The following is a 23,761-nucleotide window of genomic DNA, read 5'->3' as shown; positions in this document are numbered from 1 at the left end:
TATTAAAAATCGCTTGGCAAATTTCCGTCTGTTATGGGGTTGAGGTACGCCCAAATTTATCAAAACTTATACTGAACCAGTCATAAACTTCCTTATGAATAGCATGGTATCTGTAAATGCAGAACACATAAGATGGACTGATGCATGTACATATCGAGTAGTCAAAAAATGTTTGTACTCTGCACGTTCAAGAATTAGAAGGATGCCACGGTTCAAACTTAGCGTACCTAGTCCGCGAGACCACCACTCGCCGAGGCCTCATTCCGCTTAGGGCATGTTCTTCGGTTATGCCCTTCTTGGTCACACAACCCGCATTGCACCTTCCTCCCGCCCTCCTTCCATGGTGTGGTTCTAGGCCGTTTCCCACCCTCGTCCATCTCATTCCTGATTCGTGTTGAGACAGGGCGACCTTTCTCTCGAATCAATTGGGGGTTAGGGAGGACCCTTCGAGTTTCTTCAGGATCTGGCCATGATAATCTATCTTTCAAGACAGGGAAAACGGGAGCATAGCTCTGAAATAGTGCGTCCACGCTATAGCATTGGTCAATGTACTGCTCTGCATCATGTCGATACCTAATACAAACTGCATTGACATGTGAACATGGTATCTTATACAATTTCCATTTCTGACATGTGCAAGTTCTTTGCAACAAATTAACTCCATGTGTGTGATCCCCATGTCCAGCAGTCCCTGGATTATGCGGTGTATCTACTTGATATGACTGTTGTTGCGCATTCAATCTCGTCACCCTGTGATGCTTCGCCTTCTCCTTATTTCTCATGAAGATATCCAAGGCATATTTACACCATTTTTTCCCTAAATTCAACTGCTCTATGCTCTTATTGCGACGATCATTGAAATAAGCATTCAGTTTGAACCATGTGTATTTCACCATTGCTGTAATGGGCAGGATACGAGCACCCTTTAGAACACCATTGAAGCACTCGGAGACGTTTGTAGTCATCGTCCCATAACGGTAACCCTCGTCAAAAGTTAGAGCTCATTTCTCTTTGGGCACATCCTTCAGATATTGGTGCGCATCCCGGTTCACATTCTCAATTAAATCGAAGGTGGCATTGAACTTTCGCTCTTGGGTTGCACTTGCTGCCCTCCATACGAGGTTCTTTAAAGTTTCATTGTTCCATCTAGTGTTCACGTTACTGCATAGATGACGAAGGCAGTAACGATGTTCTGTCATGGGAGGCTGCAAATAGTCTCAATTAGTGTCTCTGAAGATAGCTTGTATCCTAGGGTGTCTGTCAGATATGACACACAGGTGTCTCCGGTCAGTAACATACCTTCTTATACAAGCCAAGAACCAACCCCAAGTCTCTGTGCTCTCGCTCTCCACAACGGCGAAGGCTAGTGGATAAATCTTATTATTAGCATCTGTCGCCATTGCAATCATCAATTTCCCTTTATATTTTCCATAGAGGTGGGTTGCATCAATACTAATCACAGGCCTACAGTTCTTGAACCCAATAATACATGGACGAAACGCCCAAAATACGGACTTGAATGTACAGGTTCCTGGTTCATCATTATCGTCCACGTTTAACTTATACTTTGTACCCGGACTTGCATCCTTAAGTCCTGCCAAAAAATGTGGCAACTCTGCATAAGACTCCTTAAAATCCCCGTATATAGCTGCAACGGCCTTTTGTTTGGCGTCCCAAACCTTGTATGTGAACCATAATGATTATGTTAGAAATTAAGTACAAGTCAAATAATTATAGTTGAAGAAAACAAATCAAGACTTGTAAGGCTATAAGATGAAGATAATATTTCTTTCTCTTTATTCGTTTGTTTTTTTTTTTTTTTCAATTCAATTTCATTTTTCATAACATCAGGTATTCATGGGTTTTGGGAATTACAATCATGCTTATACTTCCATGTATTGAAAAAAGAATGCAAGTTAAAGAATACCTTGTAGTGAGATACTTCGTGTTTTAAGTCTGCCAAAGCAACGTGACGTAAGTTCTTTATCTTATACGCGGGGTCTTCTCGTATATAGCGCTCAAGTACGTATGCTAGGAACACCGAATCAATCATCCGTCCATCATGAGCATTCTGAATTTTGTCGCACGTGTGGGGGCCCTTGCATTTTGCGATCTTCCAGACATTGTCTCCCTTGCAACAGATCGCACGGACTGACCATGGGCAGGAATCATCCTCACAACTCACCATAAGCCTCTCTGAGTCTGAATGCTCAGTTTTAAACCTAAAATTCTCTCGCAGTGCGTACCAAGTCAATGCATGTCGCACCACAAATTTAGTCACGAATACCATTCCTTTCATTGGCTGCTGCCCAGGCGTCCAACTTGATACTTCTGCTTGCATAACCGGTGATGGATCAAACATATTATCCCAAGTGTTTTTGGTGAACCATTCCGGCGTAGGATCGGGAGCAGGGCATGTGTCTCTATTCTCTTCTACAACCACATCCTCAATATGATCAACATCATCATGTTCACCCATGGTTTCTAGAAGCTCCTCAAACTCATCCCTAGTAACATCAAAATCGGTTGCATCGTCACCAAGTCCGTGATCATATTCGGGTTCAGATGTGCCCCCATGCAGCTCATCATGAGATAAATGCTCTCCAGCATGCACTTCCTGGGGCCCTTGCTCCTCCTCAACGTGTGAAGCATGGGGAAATGTTTGCCATGGTTCAGTACCATACTCATCTCTTGTGGTTTCTGTACACCCTTGATAAGATTGTAATGGTATTGACTCAATGTGCTCATCTATAGTTCCATCTAAAACTGTGTGTTGTGAACCCTCCCCGGCCTCTACTATGGTGGGCTCAACAGTGACATAGAGATCCGAAGCAAGAAATCCTTTCACCACCATTTGCTCAACAATTTCCCACATCATCTTCACTTGGGCGCCACTCGATAACTGTAGTGAATTGTAGAAAACATGGGTGTCTAGAACTCGTTGAGGTGCTCGATACACGATGGAAATGTTATGCCTAGAGTGGTCTAACCTCATCACCTTCAATATTCTTCGTTGCAATTTCATAAGGCCTATCCCACGCTTCACCCTAACACAATTTTGCTTTTGGTTCGAGCCTTGGTATGACAACCCATGCAAGTCATGATAATACATCTCTCCATCGTAGTATACATAGAAAAAGTGAAAATCCATCACTGACCTGTTGGCATCAATATAAAATTTGTCATAATGTATAACCACTTACAATTGATCTTGCGTATGATAAAAACAATTTATATTCAAACACTGTTTCGTAATTATGTAAACAAACCTTAATGGTGATCAATGATGCTAATATGATTCTAAACTAAAATTTATTTTTGATGCCCAATTTATACTTCCGAAAATCCCCAATTTATATTTTAACTAATTATGTAAACAAATCTTAATGGTCATATAAAATATAATATGATTCTAAACTAAAATTTATTTTTGATGCCCAATGTCAATCTACTCTATTTTATTGACAATCTTTCATAATTTTTTTATTATTATTTATAATTTTTCATATTATCAAATTGTTGAAAGATTTATATTTATAATTCTTTTTTTGTTTTAATGTCATTGAAAGATAAGTATTATGCACTTTTGTTAATTTTTCGCCCATGTCTATGATTAAAGAAATTACATAACTTAACTAAATGCTTATATGGTAGTGAAGACAATTTTGCTCCGCCTTGCCTTAGTTTGCCTCTCTTTATTATTTAAACAAATAAATTAATACTAGCTTATATAAATACATGGATATTAAGATTTTTATTTTTATTGTGATATTGTCTTGTTAAACACTTGGATAATATTATTTAGTTCTTGCTAAAATTTAGTTTGATTTGTTGGGATAAATTTAGTTATAATGTTAAGTATATTTATGTTAATGAAACATGTTTTATTAAAAAAAATTATAATAGTTGTGGGGCAAATTAACATGGAGTAAAAATTTATGAGGCAAGGAAGGGGCAAGTAAGTTTTTCTTGTCATATGGAATGGGGTGGGAATGAGGCAAGATTAAACCATTCATGGTGGGAGTGAAGATCCTATCCTTTGGCTCTGCGCCTCCCCTCTCCAATAGTCTCCATTGCCATCAATATTGTGTTTTTAAAGGATAACTTGGTCTAGTATAAATAATAGTGGTAGATTAACGGAATGAAATATATATATATATATATATTTTTTTTTGAATTTTTTTAATTGATAAGATTATTGTTTTAAATATGACAGAAAACTTGAATTTAAACAAAATTTCAGTGACAATATAGTTGATGATTAAGGTTACTAGTGTTGGTGTGCATTGGCTATGGTTAAGGTTTTTATTTTTATACATATATAGTTGATGATTTATGTATTTGAATCTTATATATTTTGATTGGAAATAAAAAAATGCAAAAAGTATTAACGTCTTCATTAGAATTATCTAAACCCATTTGTTTCTTTAGATTATTAAACTCTTTTGGTGAACATAAGGACATTGACACAAAGCTAGGATAGTTTGATGATACTCTTTTTTATTCGAATAATGGAGGTTTGGAATTATGTCGTACATCTATAATTGACTACAAAAATTTGGAATTAATGTATGTTTCTGTCTCTACTATGATAGGGTTCAAAATTTATGGTATCTTACACAATAATTGCATGCCTTTCAGTAACTATTTTAATTTTGGTGTAGATAAAATCCAAACGTAAAAAATTTCCACTGCTAGAGTATAAAATACCATATTATTTGAGTTAATTAAAACACCAATTGCAACTATTTCTATCTAACACATAATAAAAATTGTGAATATAAAGATACATTATTGCTCAACTACTAAATTAGTTGAGTTAATTAAAACACCAATTGCAACTATTTCTAACGTATAAAAATTGTGAATATAAAAAACTGAATTTGCTCACTCCATATGGCAGATTATCCCATGCGACATTATAGTCCTATTTAGTATGTCAAAAAATATATCCCATGCGACAGTATCCCATTCTCAGTAGGGGGCACAAAAACACCTCATGCAAACAAAGCACGTTGGTCACATAATCTAAAAAAAAACACTTAACCATTATCTCTACTTACTGGTCACAGCAGTTGGTCTTGAATGGAGAACTGACACTGAGACTCAAAGACTTGCAGATGGTGACCCAACTACTAGTACCTCCAGTTCTTACACAGTCCAAGAGCGCTGACTTGAGTTGGAAATATAGGTGAGAGTTGGAAAGGTGGTCACAGTTGGACAGCTTCTTGCAGAATTTGGAAAGATAGCCGAGAGTAATATGCTTACTCAAAATATAAAGATGAAAGCCGATGGGGAGGGTATTCTGAAGAGGTACTCGAGCTCCACAGACGCGAGTACCATTAATTATCCATTTTAGTGGTTGCTGCTGTCAGGGAAGTCGGTGTAAGTAATAAGTATGTGAACGGGTACTCGAGTTCCACACACTCAAGTACCATTAATTATCCTTTCATTATGTTGGTTGTGGTGGTTGCTGCTGCCAGGGAAGTCGGTGTAATACTACTCGAGTTTGAAGAACTCGAGTACAGTGTAATAGTACCCGAGTTCCATAAACTCGAGTATGCCACGGGTACGGCTTCTAAGAGTTGTGTTTTGACACAGCGTGGTACTCGAGTTTAGAGACCTCGAGTACTTTGTCACAGTATTGTATAACTGCACAGTTGTACTCGATTTTATGAGGCGCGAGTACTTTGCTACAGTACCCGAGTCCTAAAAACTCGAGTATGGATCGGGCATACCTCATTATACAAAGTACAACCATACAGCTTAATTCTCGATTTCTTTAGACTCGAGTACTCTGTAAAAGTACCCGAGTTTTCTAAACTCGAGTACAGAGCTGTATGATTGCAATGTGCTCATACCCGAACCATTCGAGTTTTGTGTGCAATGTTTATCTGGTGAGGAAGCCATGCATGTGCCATGAGTTATCCTGTCATGTCGTGCCAGTGTCACTATTTTTTTCCCCCGAGTGGCTAATGTCATTGGAATTGCTCATATAATGCTCAAGGCCTCAAGGGTATAGATGGATTTTAACTAGGCATGCATGCATATTAATCTCTAGTAATAAAAATTGCACTAATTACAAATTTGGTAAGGTTTTCCTCTGGTCCTTCTTGTTGCTCAGCTTTCATGAGATTAGAACATTAGCACCTCCCCTAAATGCAAACAAAAAATTTGCAATTCACACTTCTCCCACTGTAGTACATTTTCCAAAAAAATATCCTCATCCCTCAAGCTGCAACACCTCTGCCATCAGCCTAGCATCACAAGAAGTCATTCAACAGTTTCATTTTTTAAACAAGAGCACAGCTACTATAAAGTCATTCATTTCAGCCATAAACTAATGTTTACAAGAAAAATATGATACCTTTTTTTTTTATCCTACAGAAATCAAGCTTCCCATACCCCAAAAAGTATATGATAAAAAAAAAACTGACCCAAATGAAAGCAGAAAGACAAACACTAGTCAAAATTTTCAATACATCATGGCAACCAAGTTAATTGTTCTTGGTGTCTGCAGCCTGCTTAGCACCAACTGAGAAGAACTCGGTAATTACTTCAAGTGGCATACCCTTGGTTTCAGGGACTTTCAAGAAAACAAACACCCATGATATGAGGCACACAACCGCATACAAACCAAAAACACCAGCAAGGCCAATGGATTTGAGCATCACTGGGAGTGTGTAGGTGACAATGATGTCACCTATCCAAAATGTGAGGGCACATATGGCAATGCAGAGGCCACGAACTCGGGTGGGGAAGATCTCTGCACAGAGAATGTTGGGGATTGGCCCAAACCCCATGACAAAGAAGCAGAAGTAGAGAATAACACTAAGGGTTGAGATTGATGCGTTCACAACACTGCCCATATCCACAAGACTTCCAAGGACTAGGATGACAAGAGATACTATCAAGATAGGGATTGTGGTAAGCAACAAAGTCCTGCAATGGGGAAAAAACGAAAAACAAACCATGAGATGAACCAAAACATGAAAGAACAAAGCAATTAAGGGAAAATGTACACAAGTTCACATCAAACTAACAAACTCAAATTAGCAGAGGTAAGATATTGATTTTATATGACATGACATATTTGCATTTAGTGGCATCTTTCTTATCATCCATTCATGCAAACATCTTTGTAGACATCCTTACAATGAAATGAATGTCAAGGACTTTGGAAGTCCTAATGTTACTCATCATCACATACAACAAGAAAACTTCTTTGTTCAAGCAAAATTTTGCAGATTCCAGTACATGTGAAGCATTTATTCCCAAGGAAAAAAAAAAAAAAGACACAAAATTAACACTCATTGTGACTCCAGCTGCACATAAAACATTATAAGACTCTAAGCAAAGTTCACATAACTCATTCATAAATATAACCATAGGAGATCTATTTAATAAACACATTCAACGCTAGCATTAAAAAATATTCAAGGTAATACCAGAGGGTTAGGCCTGTAACGATAACCAAGCATCATCCGCTTCTTGTACTGCTCATATATATCATCCTCAGGAGTCACATCCCCAGGATTGTGAGCACCCACCCCCAAGTTGTCTATCTTAACATTGCCTGCCATGATTGGATCTGCAATACCACTTTTGGAGCTCCCCAGACCTTCACCTGCAATTCACATAAAGGCAAGTAAGTTTCTCACCAAATACACAGCATCTTGAAAGAATTATTTGGATTGTGAATCAGATTTTAAGACATGTATGTGTTTATTTGTCTCTATGTGAAAATGTGTCTGCACGCATTTACATGTTTGTGTGTGTGTGTGTGTGTGTGATAGAGAGAGAGAGAGGCACCCTCTTTCCAACCCATTTTAGACAAAAGTCTATGCCCCACATTATCAGCCTGAATTTTTGCTCTTTCTACAGCCTCTTTGGCAGCCTTCTGTGCAGCTGCATCATTACAAGCAGCCAAGAATTTCTCAAGCTCTTCTTGTGGGATGTAATCACCCATGTGATGCCCTTTTTTAGAAGAAGCCGCTGTGACCAAGAATTGGAAAGAGGACAAATATGTTCATGGTGAGCACAAAATCAAAAAAACACACACACAGGGGAAGGCCAAAGTTGCAGATAAAAATAGTTGGTCAATGAAGGCTCAAATAAAAACGCCTTCAAGGAAACCAAAGAAAATTTGCTCTTACTGAGCAAATCGGGACCTGGGGGCAGCAGCTGGTGGTGGCATCTCATCTTTTGATTGTTTAGGTTGTTTAAATTTCTCTTCCTGTGCAGCCTTCTTCATGTAAAACTCCATCATTGCTATGGGATCTGCACCTGTTGGTGCACTAGCTTCACCTACAAACAAAAAAGCATGCAATCATAAACACGTGTATCAAACAAGTATTCAATACCAATCAATCAAAAGCACTTATACTTCATAATTTGGGAGGCGTCCCAACATAACATGATAATAAACAAGCAAGATACCAAGTATAAATCTGTAAGATACTGCCAACACACATGATATCCTGTTTAAAAATTTAAGTTAAGCATTCTAAAACATTCCAAAACACTCAGATAAAATCTTCACTCTCAACGGAACACAAAAAAAAAATGCTCCTCATCAATTATAACAAAGTTCTTACCAGTGTATCAAAAACAAAACTAGGGATTATCCTCCAATATTTCATAAAATAATCTGGTTCTATTAGTCCTTTTTTCATTTTTGTGAATCACCATTGAATACTTCTTCTGAAACAGAAAACATATCTTAGGCTTTTCCAAGAAGTAATGGAGCAAGTCACTTCATTTTCAATGGGAACTGTGGGAAGTCTTTCAAAATCCAGTCATAGGGTATGTGCAAGAGAGAATAAACAAAGGACATCCTTTAAGAAAACAATAACCCTATGCTTGGATAGAGGGACTTGAGGAGAAGAGGAGTGGATAGGAGAGTGGAGGGGACGTGGCTCACCCTTTGGTTCCACCAATGCAATTGACCATCGAAAATCATTCCCGTTTTCTTCTCCTCACTGGTTCCTTAACTAGTCTCACCTTGCCTGAAAAGAACACAAACAAATACTCATATTCAAATCATTTAACCATAAAGAGATGCATATGTAATCAGTATAAGAGGGGAGAGTACCATGTCCAGTCCCACAGTTAGGAGGATGTGTCTGTGTCCGTTGCGGCCTTCGCGGCCGATCCTCACTGTGTGAAGCCTCAGGTGGGGGGGTGGGTATCTCTGTCTGGATGGCACCAGGGGTGGGCATGAATCTCATCTCATCTCTACCACATACATCTCCGGGGATAGTGCCGGTAGTCGGTGGGGGAGAGGATGTGGGTGGGTAGGTATCATCGCGAACCATGGATGGGGACCGACATGTCTGGGCAAACGTATGGGATGGACCCGCATCATCATGTGCCATGGAGCCCATGTCATAACGAGTGTCCTGCATCATCTCATCTGATGTCTGACTTGCCTCCTCCATCGTGTGGTCATGCACGGGTGTGTGACGGCCACCCGATGTGTGACGGCTCGCAGTTGTGGGATGCCGACTAGATGCATGGCACTGACTAGATTGATGGCCTCCATGCCCTCGACGTCCACCTGCTTGCTGACCACGCCTTACAACCGGTTCACTTGCGTTGCCCACAGTGCGTACATCGTCCAAGGTCAATCGACTGATTTCTTCAACAGATTTCAAGGCATTCATACAGTCCGTGTAGATCTCAAACCCTGGTTCGAACTTCGCCATAATCCTCAACTGTGATTCAACCTGTCACAAGTATACAAGAGTAGTGTTAGGATTTGGAACTAAACTATGCAAAGCAAGGTACATTTATAATAGAACAATCTTTGTAAACTTACCAAAGTGTCCCAGTATGAGGTCTCTTTTGTAATATGCCGAACAGTGATGGAACGATACCACACCATATACTCGTCATTGTAGCTCATTACCCCATGAAAGGGCGGTGCTTTAGCAATTGTGGCATGCGCAGCCCATCTAGCAATATGAGTGGCATGTTCTTGAACCCAATTTTTTTCCTGCTTGCCTTGGAGCGTTATCTTGTGAAGTTCAATTGAAGTATCGACATTGTCCGGTACGCCTTGCTTCATCCCAAACTGTCGAAGAACACGTTCGGGGTGATGGTCTTCAATCACCCAAAAATGTATGAGCGGCACGATGGACCTCCATATGTGTTGGCCTGCCGTACAATATGTGGGCAGGGAACCCAAATAATCTCTATATGGCTCCCAGACAATCTACAATGATCCAACAAATGCAAACAACCATATTAACAATATATGTGTAACGATATCTTACAAACAACCATACAAACAACCATAAAGTGGTTGGTTCCCACTTGTAAGGTACGATACCTGATTTGGTCGGAGCGAAGCAAGCGACACACGATAGGCGCATAGGACATGCATTGAATGGTCAGTTGTTATCTTAGCCCCTTTCCATCTATCAAACAACACAGACATAACCTTCATATTAATTACTTACATAATTCCCATGCGAAAGAAATTAATGCGGAAATATAAAACGATAACTAAGTTGAAGATCCTACATACCTGACAGCAAGTGGACACAGGGGCGGTGCACACGGTGTGGATGCCTCATCACAGGACATATTTGTGGAAACCTCGCCCACGCCCACAACTGCACTAATAGCAGTGCACCACCAATTTGCTTGGCTGTCTTCTCTGATGCCTTACAGAGGTGTCTATATAGCCAACTTAGTGTTGCACTACCCCAACTATAATTCTTTCCATTGCTGATTGGATTGAAAAATTGTAGATACATGATTGAGAGTCGTTCGCCAGATTTGTCCATAAACAGTATACTACCCAACATTTGGAGTATGTAATACCGAGCATACTGTTGCACACGCACCTCAGTGGCGTCAGCAGGAAGAGGGTTGCGAAACTGCTCCTCCAACCATTTGGCTTTTATCCTCGGCCCTTCCAACACTGCAGTGTTCTTTTTTGTACCAACTGGTCTATCCGGTGGAAGGAAGCCTAGCAAATCTATGCAAAAGTCACGCCAGTTGTCCATATGGGTAAATCCTACCACCGGCAAGCCATGTACAGGTACCCCCAGGATGACCTCTATGTCTTGTAGCGTGATGGTCATCTCACCGTGTGGCAAGTGGAATGAGTGCGTCTCTGGCCGCCATCTCTCCACTAAGGCCGTGATCAGTGCATGGTCAAGGTCCATATGTGGGACTTGAAGTAGCCCATCTAACCCCGCATCTGTGATGTAAGTGGCAATCTGTGGATCTAACCCACCATCAAACAGACCTTTATCTCGGTGACGACAAGTCAAAACACCTGGCACTTCCTGCAAACAAAGCAGCTTAGTATTAATAATAACATTCACTAACCACGTAATAATTACACTTCAAACATAATGCCCAAAATCTTTCTACTACATATATTGATTACAATGACATAAGTGCATACCTCGCCTGCCAAAGGAGCATCCCAAAGCAAACTTGAACGATGCATAGGTTGCCTCGTCAAGACAGTCCCTATAGAGGGTCCTGCTCGATGTGGGTCCATACCTGACATAAATTAAAGGTGATTAATGGCCCATTAGCATATTCATCAAATACCCATAAGCTAAATCAAAATGATAGCATCTCACTAATTTGTTTACTTGTTCCTATATCAATAATTTTTTTGTGGCCTTTAAGAGGGGAAATGCTATTGTTGAGGGTGGCTCAAGTGTAATTTTATTGAACCAAATTGCTAAAGTCAGTACAAACAATGTTAGAAATCCTTAAACTCAAACATCGACGACCATGGAGAGATTTTTTGACCACCCCGAAAAAAAAAAAAAACAAAAAACTATAGAACTTTAAAAGGGGAAGTTCCCTTTTTTTTTTCCCTCAAAAACTCTCCTAAGCACTTGATTGATTTTCTTTAAAGGGCTCTAATCTAAGCCTTTCAATTCATGTGTTCTTTCTATTTTTAAAACTAATAAGTTCTTTCTAATAAGTGAGTTCTTTCAATTCATGTTTTTTAAATTCACAATATCCAAGATTCAACATAGCACAATCACAAACTAATATAATTCTATAGGGAATATTTCCACAACTACCAAATCACAAACTAAATATGTTTTGGAATAATTATAAGAACTTGTACAATTAGATATACATAAAAAGATCATGCTTTTATTAAGAAAGCAAAAGAAAAAGAAAGATGAGACATTTCAACTTTTAAGTTTATGTTCCACAGGTAGAAATGTTTAAGCTAGATTCTAAGGCCTAACACATGAAATGTACACCTCACACTCTAAATGTATAAGATGGTGGATTTTCACAAACCACAACTTAATGGATTCAGTCAACATTGATAACCAACAAAAGTAGATAATGGTTGAATCAAGTTCAACCACCTACACTCACTAGGATAAACCGTAGCCCAATAAAGATTCTACATCATTTTGAGTTATTTAAGCCATGAAAAAACTGGAAGCATAAAGTAAAAGAAGCAACCAGCAAATAACTTAATCAAACACTAATGGAAGCATATTAGTTGGTGAAAATTGAAGAATTGACACTGGTTATGGAGGATAAAAACTGGTAATCTAGTCAAAATTCAACTAAACTCCATTTAGATTCAACTTTAGTATTATTCCAAGATATTTCCTCAAGATTTTAACTACATCTAAGGAAATCCGCTCAAAGATATGGGTAGGGGTAACCCCTATTTGTGAAAAGATAAGAGAGAGTCACTTGAGATGGTTTGGTCATTTTCAAAGGAGAGCGATTAGTGCACCGGTAAGAAACAATGACATGACCCAAGTTCAGGGAGCAAATTAAGGTAGAGAAAGACCCAAATAAAATTAGTTGAAGTAATAAAAAAGGACTTATCAATTAAAGAAATAACAGATATATGATTCCAAATAGAATAAAATGGAGGAAAAGAACGCGTGGCTGACCCTAACTAATTTGTTGAGGATCCATAGCCCTGTTGTTGTTGTGACTACATCTAGTGCCATTAAGACAGTGTTATCAATTTGGTAGGGCTAATGAGCTAGTTATCATCACAAAAAGGGTTAAATGTTATTTTAAATTGGCATTGTGTACCTATTTTTAGAATACACAGTAAACATATATTAAAATCGCTGTGCAAACTATTTTCAAATAAAATAAAGGACAGAAAATAGATTATAAGCATATTTAATTTCACAAAACTCATCTCTTATTAAATATAGGAATAGGAACAAGAAAAACATGGCTTTTAAAATTAACGGGTTTAAAAATTTATTTAAGTTATTTGCACTCATAACTCTGATAGAGATAAACCCTACACAATTACAGATTAAAATAAAGGTGGGTATTTCATCATTAGGAACTATTCAAAATAACCACAATTGACTTCATCCTAAAACCTTCTAGTCCTTTGCCATCATTGTGTCCTCTCTCTTCACATCATAACCCCAAAAAAAAAAAAAAAAACTATGCTTATTTTCTTGCCAGATTAAGATTTGTTTTATGACCAGCATGATAACCGTACCAAAAATAAAGCCCAAATGCAACACAACAGTTCCTTCAAAGAAAAGAACTAATAGGCCGACTTTCTAGAAAACGATATTTAAAGTGCTTCGCTCTTCTCTCACTTATTCCATGTGGGACATAGACACACTATAATAGAACATGTGCCAAGGCCGAGATCTTTTGGATACTCTGGTCATCAGACTCGTTGTATCAGGTGCCCTCATTGGCTTGCTGCCTTTCATAGCCTTAGACCTGGGACATGATGCTTCTAAGACTTGGTATAAATTTCAGGCACAAACCAGGGCATTTTTTGTTGTTGAATGCTATACATTAAAACTTGAACAAATGAATCAAAATCGACAATAAATGCCTACAATCTTCAAGGTTTTCTGCCTAGGAAGCACATCTGGAGGTGCGTTGGCACACAGAAGCACATCATTATGAACTGTTTTCTAGTTTCTAGAATGATGATTTGACATGCCATGGTGATAGGAGATTTCTAAAAAAGATCTCAAAGTGAGGTTTCGCTACTCAAATGTACTCATTGGCTTGGTCCCTTTATATAGACAGTATGTAAACAAACAAAGAAGAGAGGTGCAAAATTTTATTCATCTCTAAGTATCTAACTCACTTTTAACATGTTCTAGGTGTTATCCCAATCAAACTATGTACCAGTAAAGAAGCAAAGAAACTCAGTCACAGTTACAAGACAAAAATTACCACAATTAGTTAAAAACTCATGGAAAGAACAAAAAAAAACCCCAAACATTGCTAACCTTTGAGTGCGACGTCGCCGGCGATAAAATGGGTGGATATCTTGCGAGGTCGCCGGTGATGAAATGGGTTTGGGGTTGAACGCCGGCGCCGGCAAAGAAACAGGTTTGGGAGTCCGACGTTGCCGGCGATGAAAGGGGTTTGGGGTTTCTACGGCGGCGCCGGTGATGAAACGGGTTTGGGAGTCCGAGTTTCACCGGCGATGAAATGGGTTTTCGGTTTGGAGAGTGAGAGTGTGCAACTGAGTGAGAAATGAGAGATGAGAGATGACTGGTTTTAGTTCGCCATACTCGAGTATGATATAATCGAGTACTTTAAATAATACCCGAGCCCATGAAACTCGAGTATAATGGGCATATACACAAAATTGCAATCCAGATTTATACTCGAGCCTCACAGACTCGAGTACCATGAAAAGTACCCGAGTTCTTAAAACTCGAGTACCAATCTGGATATGCAATTTTGTACCAGTCTGGATTGTCCGGCAAGAAGGGATGGAAATCCAAATTAGTACTCGCGTTTGAAAAACTCGGGTACCAGATTTGCCAGTACTCGAGTTTGAAGAACTCGAGTACTTGGTGAATTTTTTTAAAATAGATATTCCACGCTGGCATGCCACGGTGGAGGTGTAAAATCCAGTACTCGAGTTCACCAAACTCGAGTACTGGAAAAAGTGGTACATCCCCAATTAGTTTCGAAACAGTGTTTTCTGCCTAAATTTTTTTAGAAATGGTGGTATTGGGCCGATTTGGCCACATTTGGGAATAGAAATTATCTCTAGCAAAGCCAAACACCAGCCCAACGGTCACAGCCCAAATTTGAACCACCGCCTTATTCAAATACTCCTATTCCTATTCGTAAAACAAGTGCTTCACAACACCGCCATTCTTCAATTGTGCTTATAAATAAGCGCAAATAAATTGTTTGCTGAATTTCAGTTCTTTCTTGCTCTGAGTCCTGAGAAACTTTGATAACAAAATACAATATGGATGGTGTCTCTCTTCTTCTGATTGTGGTAAGACAGGTGTGGAAACACAATCTTTTAAAGGAGTTTGATCTCATCAGAATTGCAGGTATGACTCACAGAATGGTGGCTTTCGACACTGAATTCCCAGGTGTTGTTTTCAGCCCAATGAACATAGACAAGCGAGAGCTTGGAAATCTACCTTCCTTCTTGAACTACAATATTATCAAAGATAATGTCAATGCTACCAAAATTGTTCAGTTGGGTTTGGCACTCTGTGACGACAAAGGATCATTGCCCAATTTCGGTACCAGTATTAATACGCTTGGGAGTATAATTTCAGAGATTTTGATGTCTATAATGACATCCAGAACACGGAGTCAACCGAGTTACTCAAAAGCCTGGGAATCAATTTCGACAAGAACTTGAAGGAGGGTATTGACTCTGCTGACTTTGCAGCGTTGATGTTGAAATCTGGGTTGTTGGGAAATCACACTGCTTTCGCTTGGGTTACCTTTCATGGTGCATATGACATCGCTCACTTGATGAAAATCTTGATCCGACAACCACTGCCGTATGATCTGATGGCCGATGGGGTTTATGAACTTGGTGCAGTGCTTATCTGGGAAAAGGCTTTTCGATCTGAAGCATATGATGAAGTTTTGTGATGGCCTTTATGGGGGTTTAGAGACGGTGGCTAACAGGTTGGGAGTGGAACGCGTGGCTGGGAAGAGTCACCAGGCTGGTTCGGATACCTTGTTGACTCTACAAACTTTCAGGAAGTTCTTGGACGTAACTTCAAAGAAAAGAACAATGGTGATTGGTGATAGAGATGCAGTGTGTTCTTCACGGCTTGGAGTTGAATAATAATCATCAATTGAATAATGCTGGCTTGAAGATGATTGATCCATTTAGTCATGGGTTAAATGTGAATATGTGTATAGTGCTGGCTTGAAGATGATTAATCCGTTAGTCATGGATTAAATCTGAATATGTGTAAAGTGTAGACAATCATATGCATTATGTAATTGATATTTCATTCAGTAAAAATAAAAATAAAAAAGATTTTTTTTCCCTGCTTTTGGTTTATAAAATTATAATTTCAATACAATGTTCAATCTCTTTAGTTTCTAATTGTTTAATATAAATATATATATATATTATATTTTTGCTGGATCTTTTTTTTTTTTTTTGAAAGGATATTTTGCTGGTTCTTACTTATTAAGTTCTTGATTTTTAAATGGTTCTTACTTATTAAGTTCTTGATTTTTAAATTATGAGACGTGACATATGTGATGGAGACTAAAGATAGAGAGTGTTTTGTTAGCTTTGTTCTTTTTGATGGGATATATTATATATTCTTTTTCTCCAAAAGTGGGATTATGGTTGCAAAGTGCTCATGCATAAATAAACAATCTCCCCACTGTCTGATCTTCCATACCAACAGGAGAGGAGAATAGAGTAGATTTGACTAAAAATTGACTAATATTAGGTCAAATATACTCTACTCTACTCTACTTTACTTCTCCTCTTTCCCCCTCAATTCAAATGGACCATTAGGCTTAATAATGAGAATAGCTCGTGTACACAAATTGGCAAGATTATAAATGTTATTATTAATAGATAATAATGTAATGATGGTGGTGTTTTTATATGAGAATTAGTAATAGGTTTTTTAAATAAAATTATTATGAAAAAAATTATAAAATTATTTATAAAAAAATGAAAAATTTTCAAAGCCAACATTTTTAGGTCAAAATTGACTAAAAATAGAGTAGAGTTGACTAAAAATTGACTAATATTAGGTCAAATATACTCTACTCTACTTTACTTCTCCTCTTTCCCTCTCAATTCAAATGGACCATTAGGCTTAATAATGAGAATAGCTCGTGTACACAAATTGGCAAGATTATAAATGTTATTATTAATAGATAATAATGTAATGATGGTGGTGTTTTTATATGAGAATTAGTAATAGGTTTTTTAAATAAAATTATTATGAAAAAAATTATAAAATTATTTATAAAAAAATGAAAAATTTTCAAAGCCAACATTTTTTTTCACTCTTTTTATATTTATTTTTCTCCTTAAAAAAATCAAACAAACAATTGACTTTTTGGTCAATATTAATTAAAAAGAGTAGATATTCCATTCATTAATGTCAACATAAAAAGCATATTTTTTAATAATAAAAAATAAATAAATTGTTTAAACAAATTAACAAATTTCAACAATTGATACACACATTTACAAATCAACAAGCTTATTTGCAAATTATCACAAATAGAGCAAGTTGCAGACACAACTCAATAGAATTAAAGGTGATAAATTGCTGAGACCGCAACAATTGAGGCAAATTACACAATAGGACTACTTAGCTACAATACACTGGAAAGTACCATTGCATTAGAGAACAATAAGAATTGAAGGAGGAATTCCAATTCAAAAATGCAGATTAAAGCTGTGAACCAACAAACAACTTCCTCCCAACAAAAAGCTATTGCAACAACTTCATCCTCACTTATTCCTTCATTGTCTTTGGAATTAATGAGCTCATTAACATTGGTTGTCAAGCATCCTGATCGTCCTCTCAAGCCAAAACCTAAGGCATAGGCCACGTGTAAACTTGGTTACAACAACCACAAAAAAGGATAGAGGAACTTGTCTCATCATGTTTTCTTCCTCTTGAGTTTTAGGCCTTTGATCATCAGATAGAGGAACTCTATGTCTAAAAGGAAGTAATCATTTCTTAGAGTTTAGCATACTAAACCGTTCTAGAACTTTATCTATATATCCAGCTTGTGACAAGCTCAACATCTTATTCTTTCGATCTCGCCAAAGCTTGATCCCTAGAATATAGTTAGCTTTGTCTAAGTCCTTCATATCAAATTGGCTTGACAACCAAACTTTAATCAATGACATTACCCCTATATCATTTCTAATGAGTAGAATGTCATCTATATAAAACACTAGGAATATTACTACTTTATCTTGATGTCTTTTATACACACATGGTTCATCAAGATTTTGTTCAAAATCAAATGATTTGATTGCTTGATCAAATTTGATGTTCCATGACCTGGATGCTTGCTTAAGTCCATAAATGGACCTTTTCAACTTGCATACCATATACTCTTAGTTCTTTGCTATGAAACCTCCCGGTTGCAACATGTAGATTTCTTCTTCAAGATTGCTATTTAGAAATGCAGTCTTGACATCCATTTGCCAAATCTCATAATCATAATGAGTAGCAATGGATAAGAGAATTTTGATAGATTTAAGCATGGCTACTGGCAAAAAAGTTTCATCATAGTCAATGCCTTCTTTTTGTGTATACCCTTTCGCCACTAGTTTTGCTTTAAAAGTTTCAACATTTCCATCTATCCCTCTTTTCTTCTTGTAAACCCATTTGTAACTAACAAATTTAATACCGTTAGGCGCCTTTACAAGATCCCACACATGATTGGAATACATAAAATCCAATTCAGATTTCATAGCTTGGACCCAATGATGTGCATTTATATCATTCATTGCTTCATTGTAAGTGTAAGGATCCGATTCAACCTTTTCAAAGATAGTTTCATACATTTCTCCCAAACCAATAAATCTCACAAGAGGCCGAACAATTCTCCCACTACGACGAGCCTCCTGTGTACTAGACATCTCATGAGCAGTATCTTGCGGTGTATCTAATACAACCACATCATCTCTAGTTTTATCCAACGGTTGTTGATTTACAGATTCATTCATTTCAGCCAATACAACTCTACTTCTAGTAGTAAAATTATTCATACAGTCATTTTCTAAAAATCTAGCATTTGTACTAACAAAAATTTTGTTATCATTTCGACTATAGAATAAATAACCCCTAGTTTCTTTTGGATAACCCACAAGCAATCATATTTCTAATTTTGGTTCCAACTTATCAGGCTTCCCCTTTAATATATGTGCTGGACTACCCCAAATGTGGAGATGCCTCATTCTAGGCTTACACCCACTCCACAATTTCATGGGTGTTTTGGGAACAGATTTTGATGGAACTAAATTCAAAAGATGTACTGCTATATCTAAGGCATACCCTCAAAAAGAAATTGGTAAAGTTGAATAACTTATCATGGACCTAACCATTTCCAAAAGAGTCTTATTCATTCTTCCGCTACACCATTTTGTTGAGGAGTTCTAGGTGCAGTCAATTGGGATACAATCTCATTTTGAATTAAGTAATTCTTGAAATTTCCAAGAAGGTATTCGCTACCTCGATCAGATCGAATAGCCTTTATGCGTTTGCCTAATTGATTCTCAATTTTAGCCCTAAACTCATTGAACTTTTCAAAGACTTCGGACTTCTGTCTCATTAGGTACACATAATCATATCTTGAATAATCATCTATGAAAGTGATGAAATACTCATAACCTCCTTTTGCTTGGGTTGATATAGGACCATATACATTTGTATGAACTAATTCAAGCAACTCTTGGGCTCTTCTACCTTTGGCATTAAAAGGTCCTTTGGTCATTTTACCTTCCAAACAAGATTCACAAACTAGAAATTCATCAAAGTCCATGGGCTGTAAAAGTCCATCTTTGATTAGTCTTTGAATCCTATTTGAATTAATATGACCCAAACGCAAGTGCGAAAGATATGCATCACTAGTAGAAGAAAACTTTCTCTTTAATGATTTTACATGAGAGTTATCATCTAACTCAAAATTATGTAATTCATGCTTATCAGGAGTTAAAATATAAAGACCATACACAATATTGCCAAAACAGATAAACATTTTATCTTTTTTTTATTACAATATTGTCTTTTAGGATAATACAATACCCATGTTTACCCAAATAAGTTGCAGAAATCAAATTCTTACGAATATTAGGTACAAACAGACAGTCTTGCAATATTAAAACCCTAGACTCAAAACAAAAATTAACAACACCAACAGCTTCAACCAGAATTCTACTCCTATCAGCCAAAGTAAGAAACAATTCCCCTTTACTCAGCTTTTTGGTCTCCTGAAACCCCTACAAAGAATTGTAGGTATGATTAGTACAACTTGAATCCACACACCAGGAATCCATGGGATTCTGTACCAAACATATTTCAAGAAGAAAGGAAGTTTTCATAGCCTTGTTCTTGGCAGCCTTAAACTTTGGACAATTTCTCTTCCAATGTCCTTTCTCACCACAATGGAAACACTTTCCTTTGAGCTTCTTTCCTTTATCGGTAACTCCTAAGGCAATTTATTTACCCTCTTACTTAGTGAAGTTCTTATTCTTCTTCTTACCCTTGCCTTTCGACTTGGGTTGAGAAGTAGAAGTTTCATCCACATTGGCTTCTACACTAGAAGTACCAAGGATGCCTTCCGCCGCCACTAACTCATTCATTAATTCAGACAAAGAAGAAATCTTTTTGTTCATATTGTAATTGAGTCTGAATTCCTTGAATGATTACGGTAGTGACTAGAGTATCACATCCACTTGAGATTCTCCATCAATGTCGGCACCTAAAACCTTTAAAGTATTCAGATTAGAGAACATTGTAAGACAATGTTTTCTCACTGAACTACCTTCAGTCATTTTGGTATTATAAATTTGCCTCATGGTTTCTTGTCTTGTTGAACGACCTTACTCACCAAACATCTCATTTAGACTATGCATAATGTCTGAAGCTAGTTCTACATCCTACATTTGATGCTATAGAACATTTGAGATAGATGACATGATATAACACTTAGCCATTTCATTAGATTTCTGCCAACGATCATATCGTTGTTTTTCCTCAGAAGGAGCATCTAATGAAGGAAAGTTAGAACATGGTTGAGTAAACACATACTTGTGCTCTTCAGCAGTTAAACAATGTCCAAATTTCTTTTCCAGTCAATATAGTTGAATCTAGTCAGTTTGTTTTGATTAAGAATAGAAACAAGTAGGCTAAATGATGTCATGTTCAAATTTGAAAATAATAAATATGAATATAATAAGTAAACTGGACATTATCAATTTAGCATATAAACATATAATATGAAACCTTAATAAAACTATAAAATAATATATGCAACGACAACCCAATCCATGTCTATAATTCCTTAGAAGCAAGTAAAATATAAACACTATGATTGATTGAGAACTATTCTTATTATTAGTGATATCATGATAACTCTTATCAAACACTAATAATATGTCGTTTTTCCTTTAGCCTCTAAGTAATAATGACATAGCTCCGAAAGGAGATTAATATTAAATTTAGTCTAGTGTACACTATTGATTGAATTCTATGTGAGTCATTAAGTAACTCCACGGTAGCGTAGTCGTTTTTAATGTAAAAACACATATTATTCATCATTAAGAAGTTTAACCTGTAGTACCATGAATTAAACACCCTCCGAAGGGAGCAAGGCATATACGCTAAGGCGAGGTGCTTAATCACACTACTATAAACCGTCAATGGAGGTCGTAAGATCCAACTTTTGTATCTCTCTCCCACTAGATGTTTTAAGATAAAGGTTTTTAAATTTAAAACATGCATAAACTAATTACACATTGCCTTGCTCTTTATTTATGTAAAAACACTTAGAAAAATTCTGAATTCACAGTTCTCGATCGATCCTCGATAGATTTTTGATCGATCGAGAATAAGTTCTACGAAGCTTGATTGATTCTCGACAGATCCTCGATCGATCAAGCGTTGCGAATTTCAAATTTTCTAGAATTTTTCTCAGACAGTTTTTCTACGTTTTCATGTACAAAACAACCAACATACGATCATGATGAACATAAATTGATATCAAAACTGAATTACATTGATGCTATAGCTTTAAAGTTCAGTTTAACAAATTTAAACTAAAAATTAAACAACATCATAACATCAAAATCAGTTTTTATCAATCATTAATTTCAATGACCATGTAGAGAACTATTTTCTAACAACATGAAACTATTGCCAATAATTCCAAAACTCTAAACATGTTAAATAGATACAAAATGAAGACCGCTCTGATACCAATTGAAGGGAATTTGCAAGTGCGCAGCGGAAAAATAAACGAATCTACTTCATTCATAAAAGTTAGCATGTACTATATAAGTTTCAGAATTTGAGAACAAGAGAGAGTACCTTGGAGCAGTGAATTTCAAAATCGAAGATCAAAATCGCTTGGGAAAACTTTCAATCTTCACTCCAATTCCACTAACGCCCAAGATGTGTGGTCTCTCAATCAGTTCCAAAGGAAGAAGGTCGAAGAGTGTCTAACACTTCTTACACTACTTCACAAATTGTGTTCATACAAAAATCTCTACAGAAAATTCTATATGTTTCTCTTTTTGTGTCTAACTGATTATCTAATTGGGTTGGCCTTTTGGGCCTTTCCAATTGGGCTTAAATGTGGCTTGGAGTGAGACCAAAAGGGACCAATAATACACTAACTCCAATGGGCCTTGGGCTTTTCTGTCAACTTGACAAGTCCAAAGTTACCATTAACTATATTTAATACCATTATATAAATATAGTTGCACTCTAAGCCTTATCTATAAATTATATCCCAAGACTTTATTGTACATGCAACTCCTTCATAAAATATTCGTAATAATACAAAATCATGAAAGAAGACTGTCACTTTGTAGATTACTATATCTTAATTCCTTGAGTACCCGATTTAATCATTTAAAGTTATTCATTATATATATTTATGAAATCCAATTCTATAAATATATATATATATATATATATATATATATATATATATATATATATATATATACACACACACACACACTTTAGTAACTCCTTATTAAATTGGTTAGACCTAACTCTCTGAATAACAGTCCTATTAAACTTATCTCAAGAGAATATTTTGTATCTTCAGGGAATATTTTCTATCTCCGTTAAAAGACTATAAATTCCATCTTGAGAATATATGTTCCATCAATATTAAATATGGTTGTCCAACATACTGAGATTTTGACTGTTACTCTAAATCTTACTCTTGATATATCAAAGCAACCTATACCTCATAACCAAGTCTATTATTCTCTCAAAATTAAGAGTTTATGCAAATATAAGTTGTGAGTTTATTATCCATATGACAGTAGTTTGAAGAATAATAAATCCCACACGGTTTAGTTCAATATGTTTTAACTCTTAAAACAAATCAACATACCAACTAGAAATCTTCATTTCCATGATCAAGATAAATCATCGTAGCTGATATGTTATAGTCTTCGCAGATGAAATGTTCAATTTTCATCATTAACTACGAACTACATTTTAAGTTTACAAGGAACTTGTGATTTACATCTTCTATGACTAAATCACATAAATCATATACAATACATCTCATGGACTATATGATAATGCCTCAATATTCATGTTACATTATTTTTAGATAATAATAAAACAATTTTATTAAACACAACATTAAGTCAAATATACTGTTATACTTAATAAAATACATAGCGTTATACAATAAGATTTAAGGTCACACATCCTAACAGGTCTGGGGTGGATGAGTTGAGATCGACTGGGGTGGCTGGGGTTGAGCTCGAGGTGGCTGGGTTTGAGGT

General features: G+C 36.7%; 4 protein-coding genes across 4 annotated transcripts; 1 reads left to right on the top strand and 3 right to left on the bottom strand.

Annotated features, from left to right (window-relative positions):
* Positions 1-227: 227 nt before the first annotated feature.
* On the bottom strand, positions 228-965 carry LOC142632655 (uncharacterized). Its single transcript, XM_075807023.1, has one exon. The coding sequence runs from the start codon at positions 963-965 to the stop codon at positions 228-230; it is 738 nt and encodes a 245-aa protein (XP_075663138.1).
* A 6,429-nt stretch (positions 966-7,394) lies between these two features.
* LOC142632265 (SURP and G-patch domain-containing protein 1-like protein) lies at positions 7,395-8,960 on the bottom strand. Its single transcript, XM_075806690.1, has 4 exons — positions 8,924-8,960; positions 8,157-8,307; positions 7,813-7,995; positions 7,395-7,627 (listed from the first exon to the last, which is right to left on the bottom strand). Exons 2-4 carry the CDS (start codon positions 8,200-8,202, stop codon positions 7,437-7,439), a joined length of 420 nt encoding a protein of 139 aa, XP_075662805.1. The 5' UTR covers positions 8,203-8,307; positions 8,924-8,960; the 3' UTR covers positions 7,395-7,436.
* On the bottom strand, positions 8,959-22,606 carry LOC142632654 (serine/threonine-protein phosphatase 7 long form homolog). The gene is made up of 7 exons (XM_075807022.1): positions 22,317-22,606; positions 11,423-11,523; positions 10,537-11,300; positions 10,334-10,421; positions 9,821-10,216; positions 9,095-9,728; positions 8,959-9,008 (listed from the first exon to the last, which is right to left on the bottom strand). Exons 2-7 carry the CDS (start codon positions 11,519-11,521, stop codon positions 8,959-8,961), a joined length of 2,031 nt encoding a protein of 676 aa, XP_075663137.1. The 5' UTR covers positions 11,522-11,523; positions 22,317-22,606.
* LOC142632653 (putative CCR4-associated factor 1 homolog 11) lies at positions 15,227-16,072 on the top strand. The gene is made up of 3 exons (XM_075807021.1): positions 15,227-15,475; positions 15,577-15,714; positions 15,821-16,072. The coding sequence occupies exons 1-3, from the start codon at positions 15,227-15,229 to the stop codon at positions 16,070-16,072; spliced, it is 639 nt and encodes a 212-aa protein (XP_075663136.1).
* Positions 22,607-23,761: the final 1,155 nt, after the last annotated feature.

The sequence above is a fragment of the Castanea sativa genome, chromosome 4 (genome assembly GCF_040712315.1).
Source record: "Castanea sativa cultivar Marrone di Chiusa Pesio chromosome 4, ASM4071231v1".
Classification (NCBI taxonomy): domain Eukaryota; kingdom Viridiplantae; phylum Streptophyta; class Magnoliopsida; order Fagales; family Fagaceae; genus Castanea; species Castanea sativa.
This window is presented reverse-complemented; position numbering and strand designations above follow the sequence as displayed.

Excerpts from the sequence above, each read along its gene's own strand:
- LOC142632655 (XM_075807023.1), bottom strand. The coding sequence starts at position 965 with ATGACTACAAACGTCTCCGAGTGCTTCAATGGTGTTCTAAAGGGTGCT.
- LOC142632654 (XM_075807022.1), bottom strand. The coding sequence starts at position 11,521 with ATGGACCCACATCGAGCAGGACCCTCTATAGGGACTGTCTTGACGAGG. Across the intron at positions 11,301-11,422 it reads ATGCTCCTTTGGCAGGCGAG|GAAGTGCCAGGTGTTTTGAC; the intron begins GTATGCACTTAT and ends CTTTGTTTGCAG. Across the intron at positions 9,729-9,820 it reads CCTCATACTGGGACACTTTG|GTTGAATCACAGTTGAGGAT; the intron begins GTAAGTTTACAA and ends TACTTGTGACAG.
- LOC142632653 (XM_075807021.1), top strand. The coding sequence starts at position 15,227 with ATGGATGGTGTCTCTCTTCTTCTGATTGTGGTAAGACAGGTGTGGAAA. Across the intron at positions 15,476-15,576 it reads AAATTGTTCAGTTGGGTTTG|AACACGGAGTCAACCGAGTT; the intron begins GCACTCTGTGAC and ends AATGACATCCAG. Across the intron at positions 15,715-15,820 it reads ATCACACTGCTTTCGCTTGG|TGCTTATCTGGGAAAAGGCT; the intron begins GTTACCTTTCAT and ends AACTTGGTGCAG.
- LOC142632265 (XM_075806690.1), bottom strand. The coding sequence starts at position 8,202 with ATGAGATGCCACCACCAGCTGCTGCCCCCAGGTCCCGATTTGCTCA. Across the intron at positions 7,996-8,156 it reads CCCAGGTCCCGATTTGCTCA|CGGCTTCTTCTAAAAAAGGG; the intron begins GTAAGAGCAAAT and ends TCTTGGTCACAG. Across the intron at positions 7,628-7,812 it reads TAAAATGGGTTGGAAAGAGG|GTGAAGGTCTGGGGAGCTCC; the intron begins GTGCCTCTCTCT and ends TGTGAATTGCAG.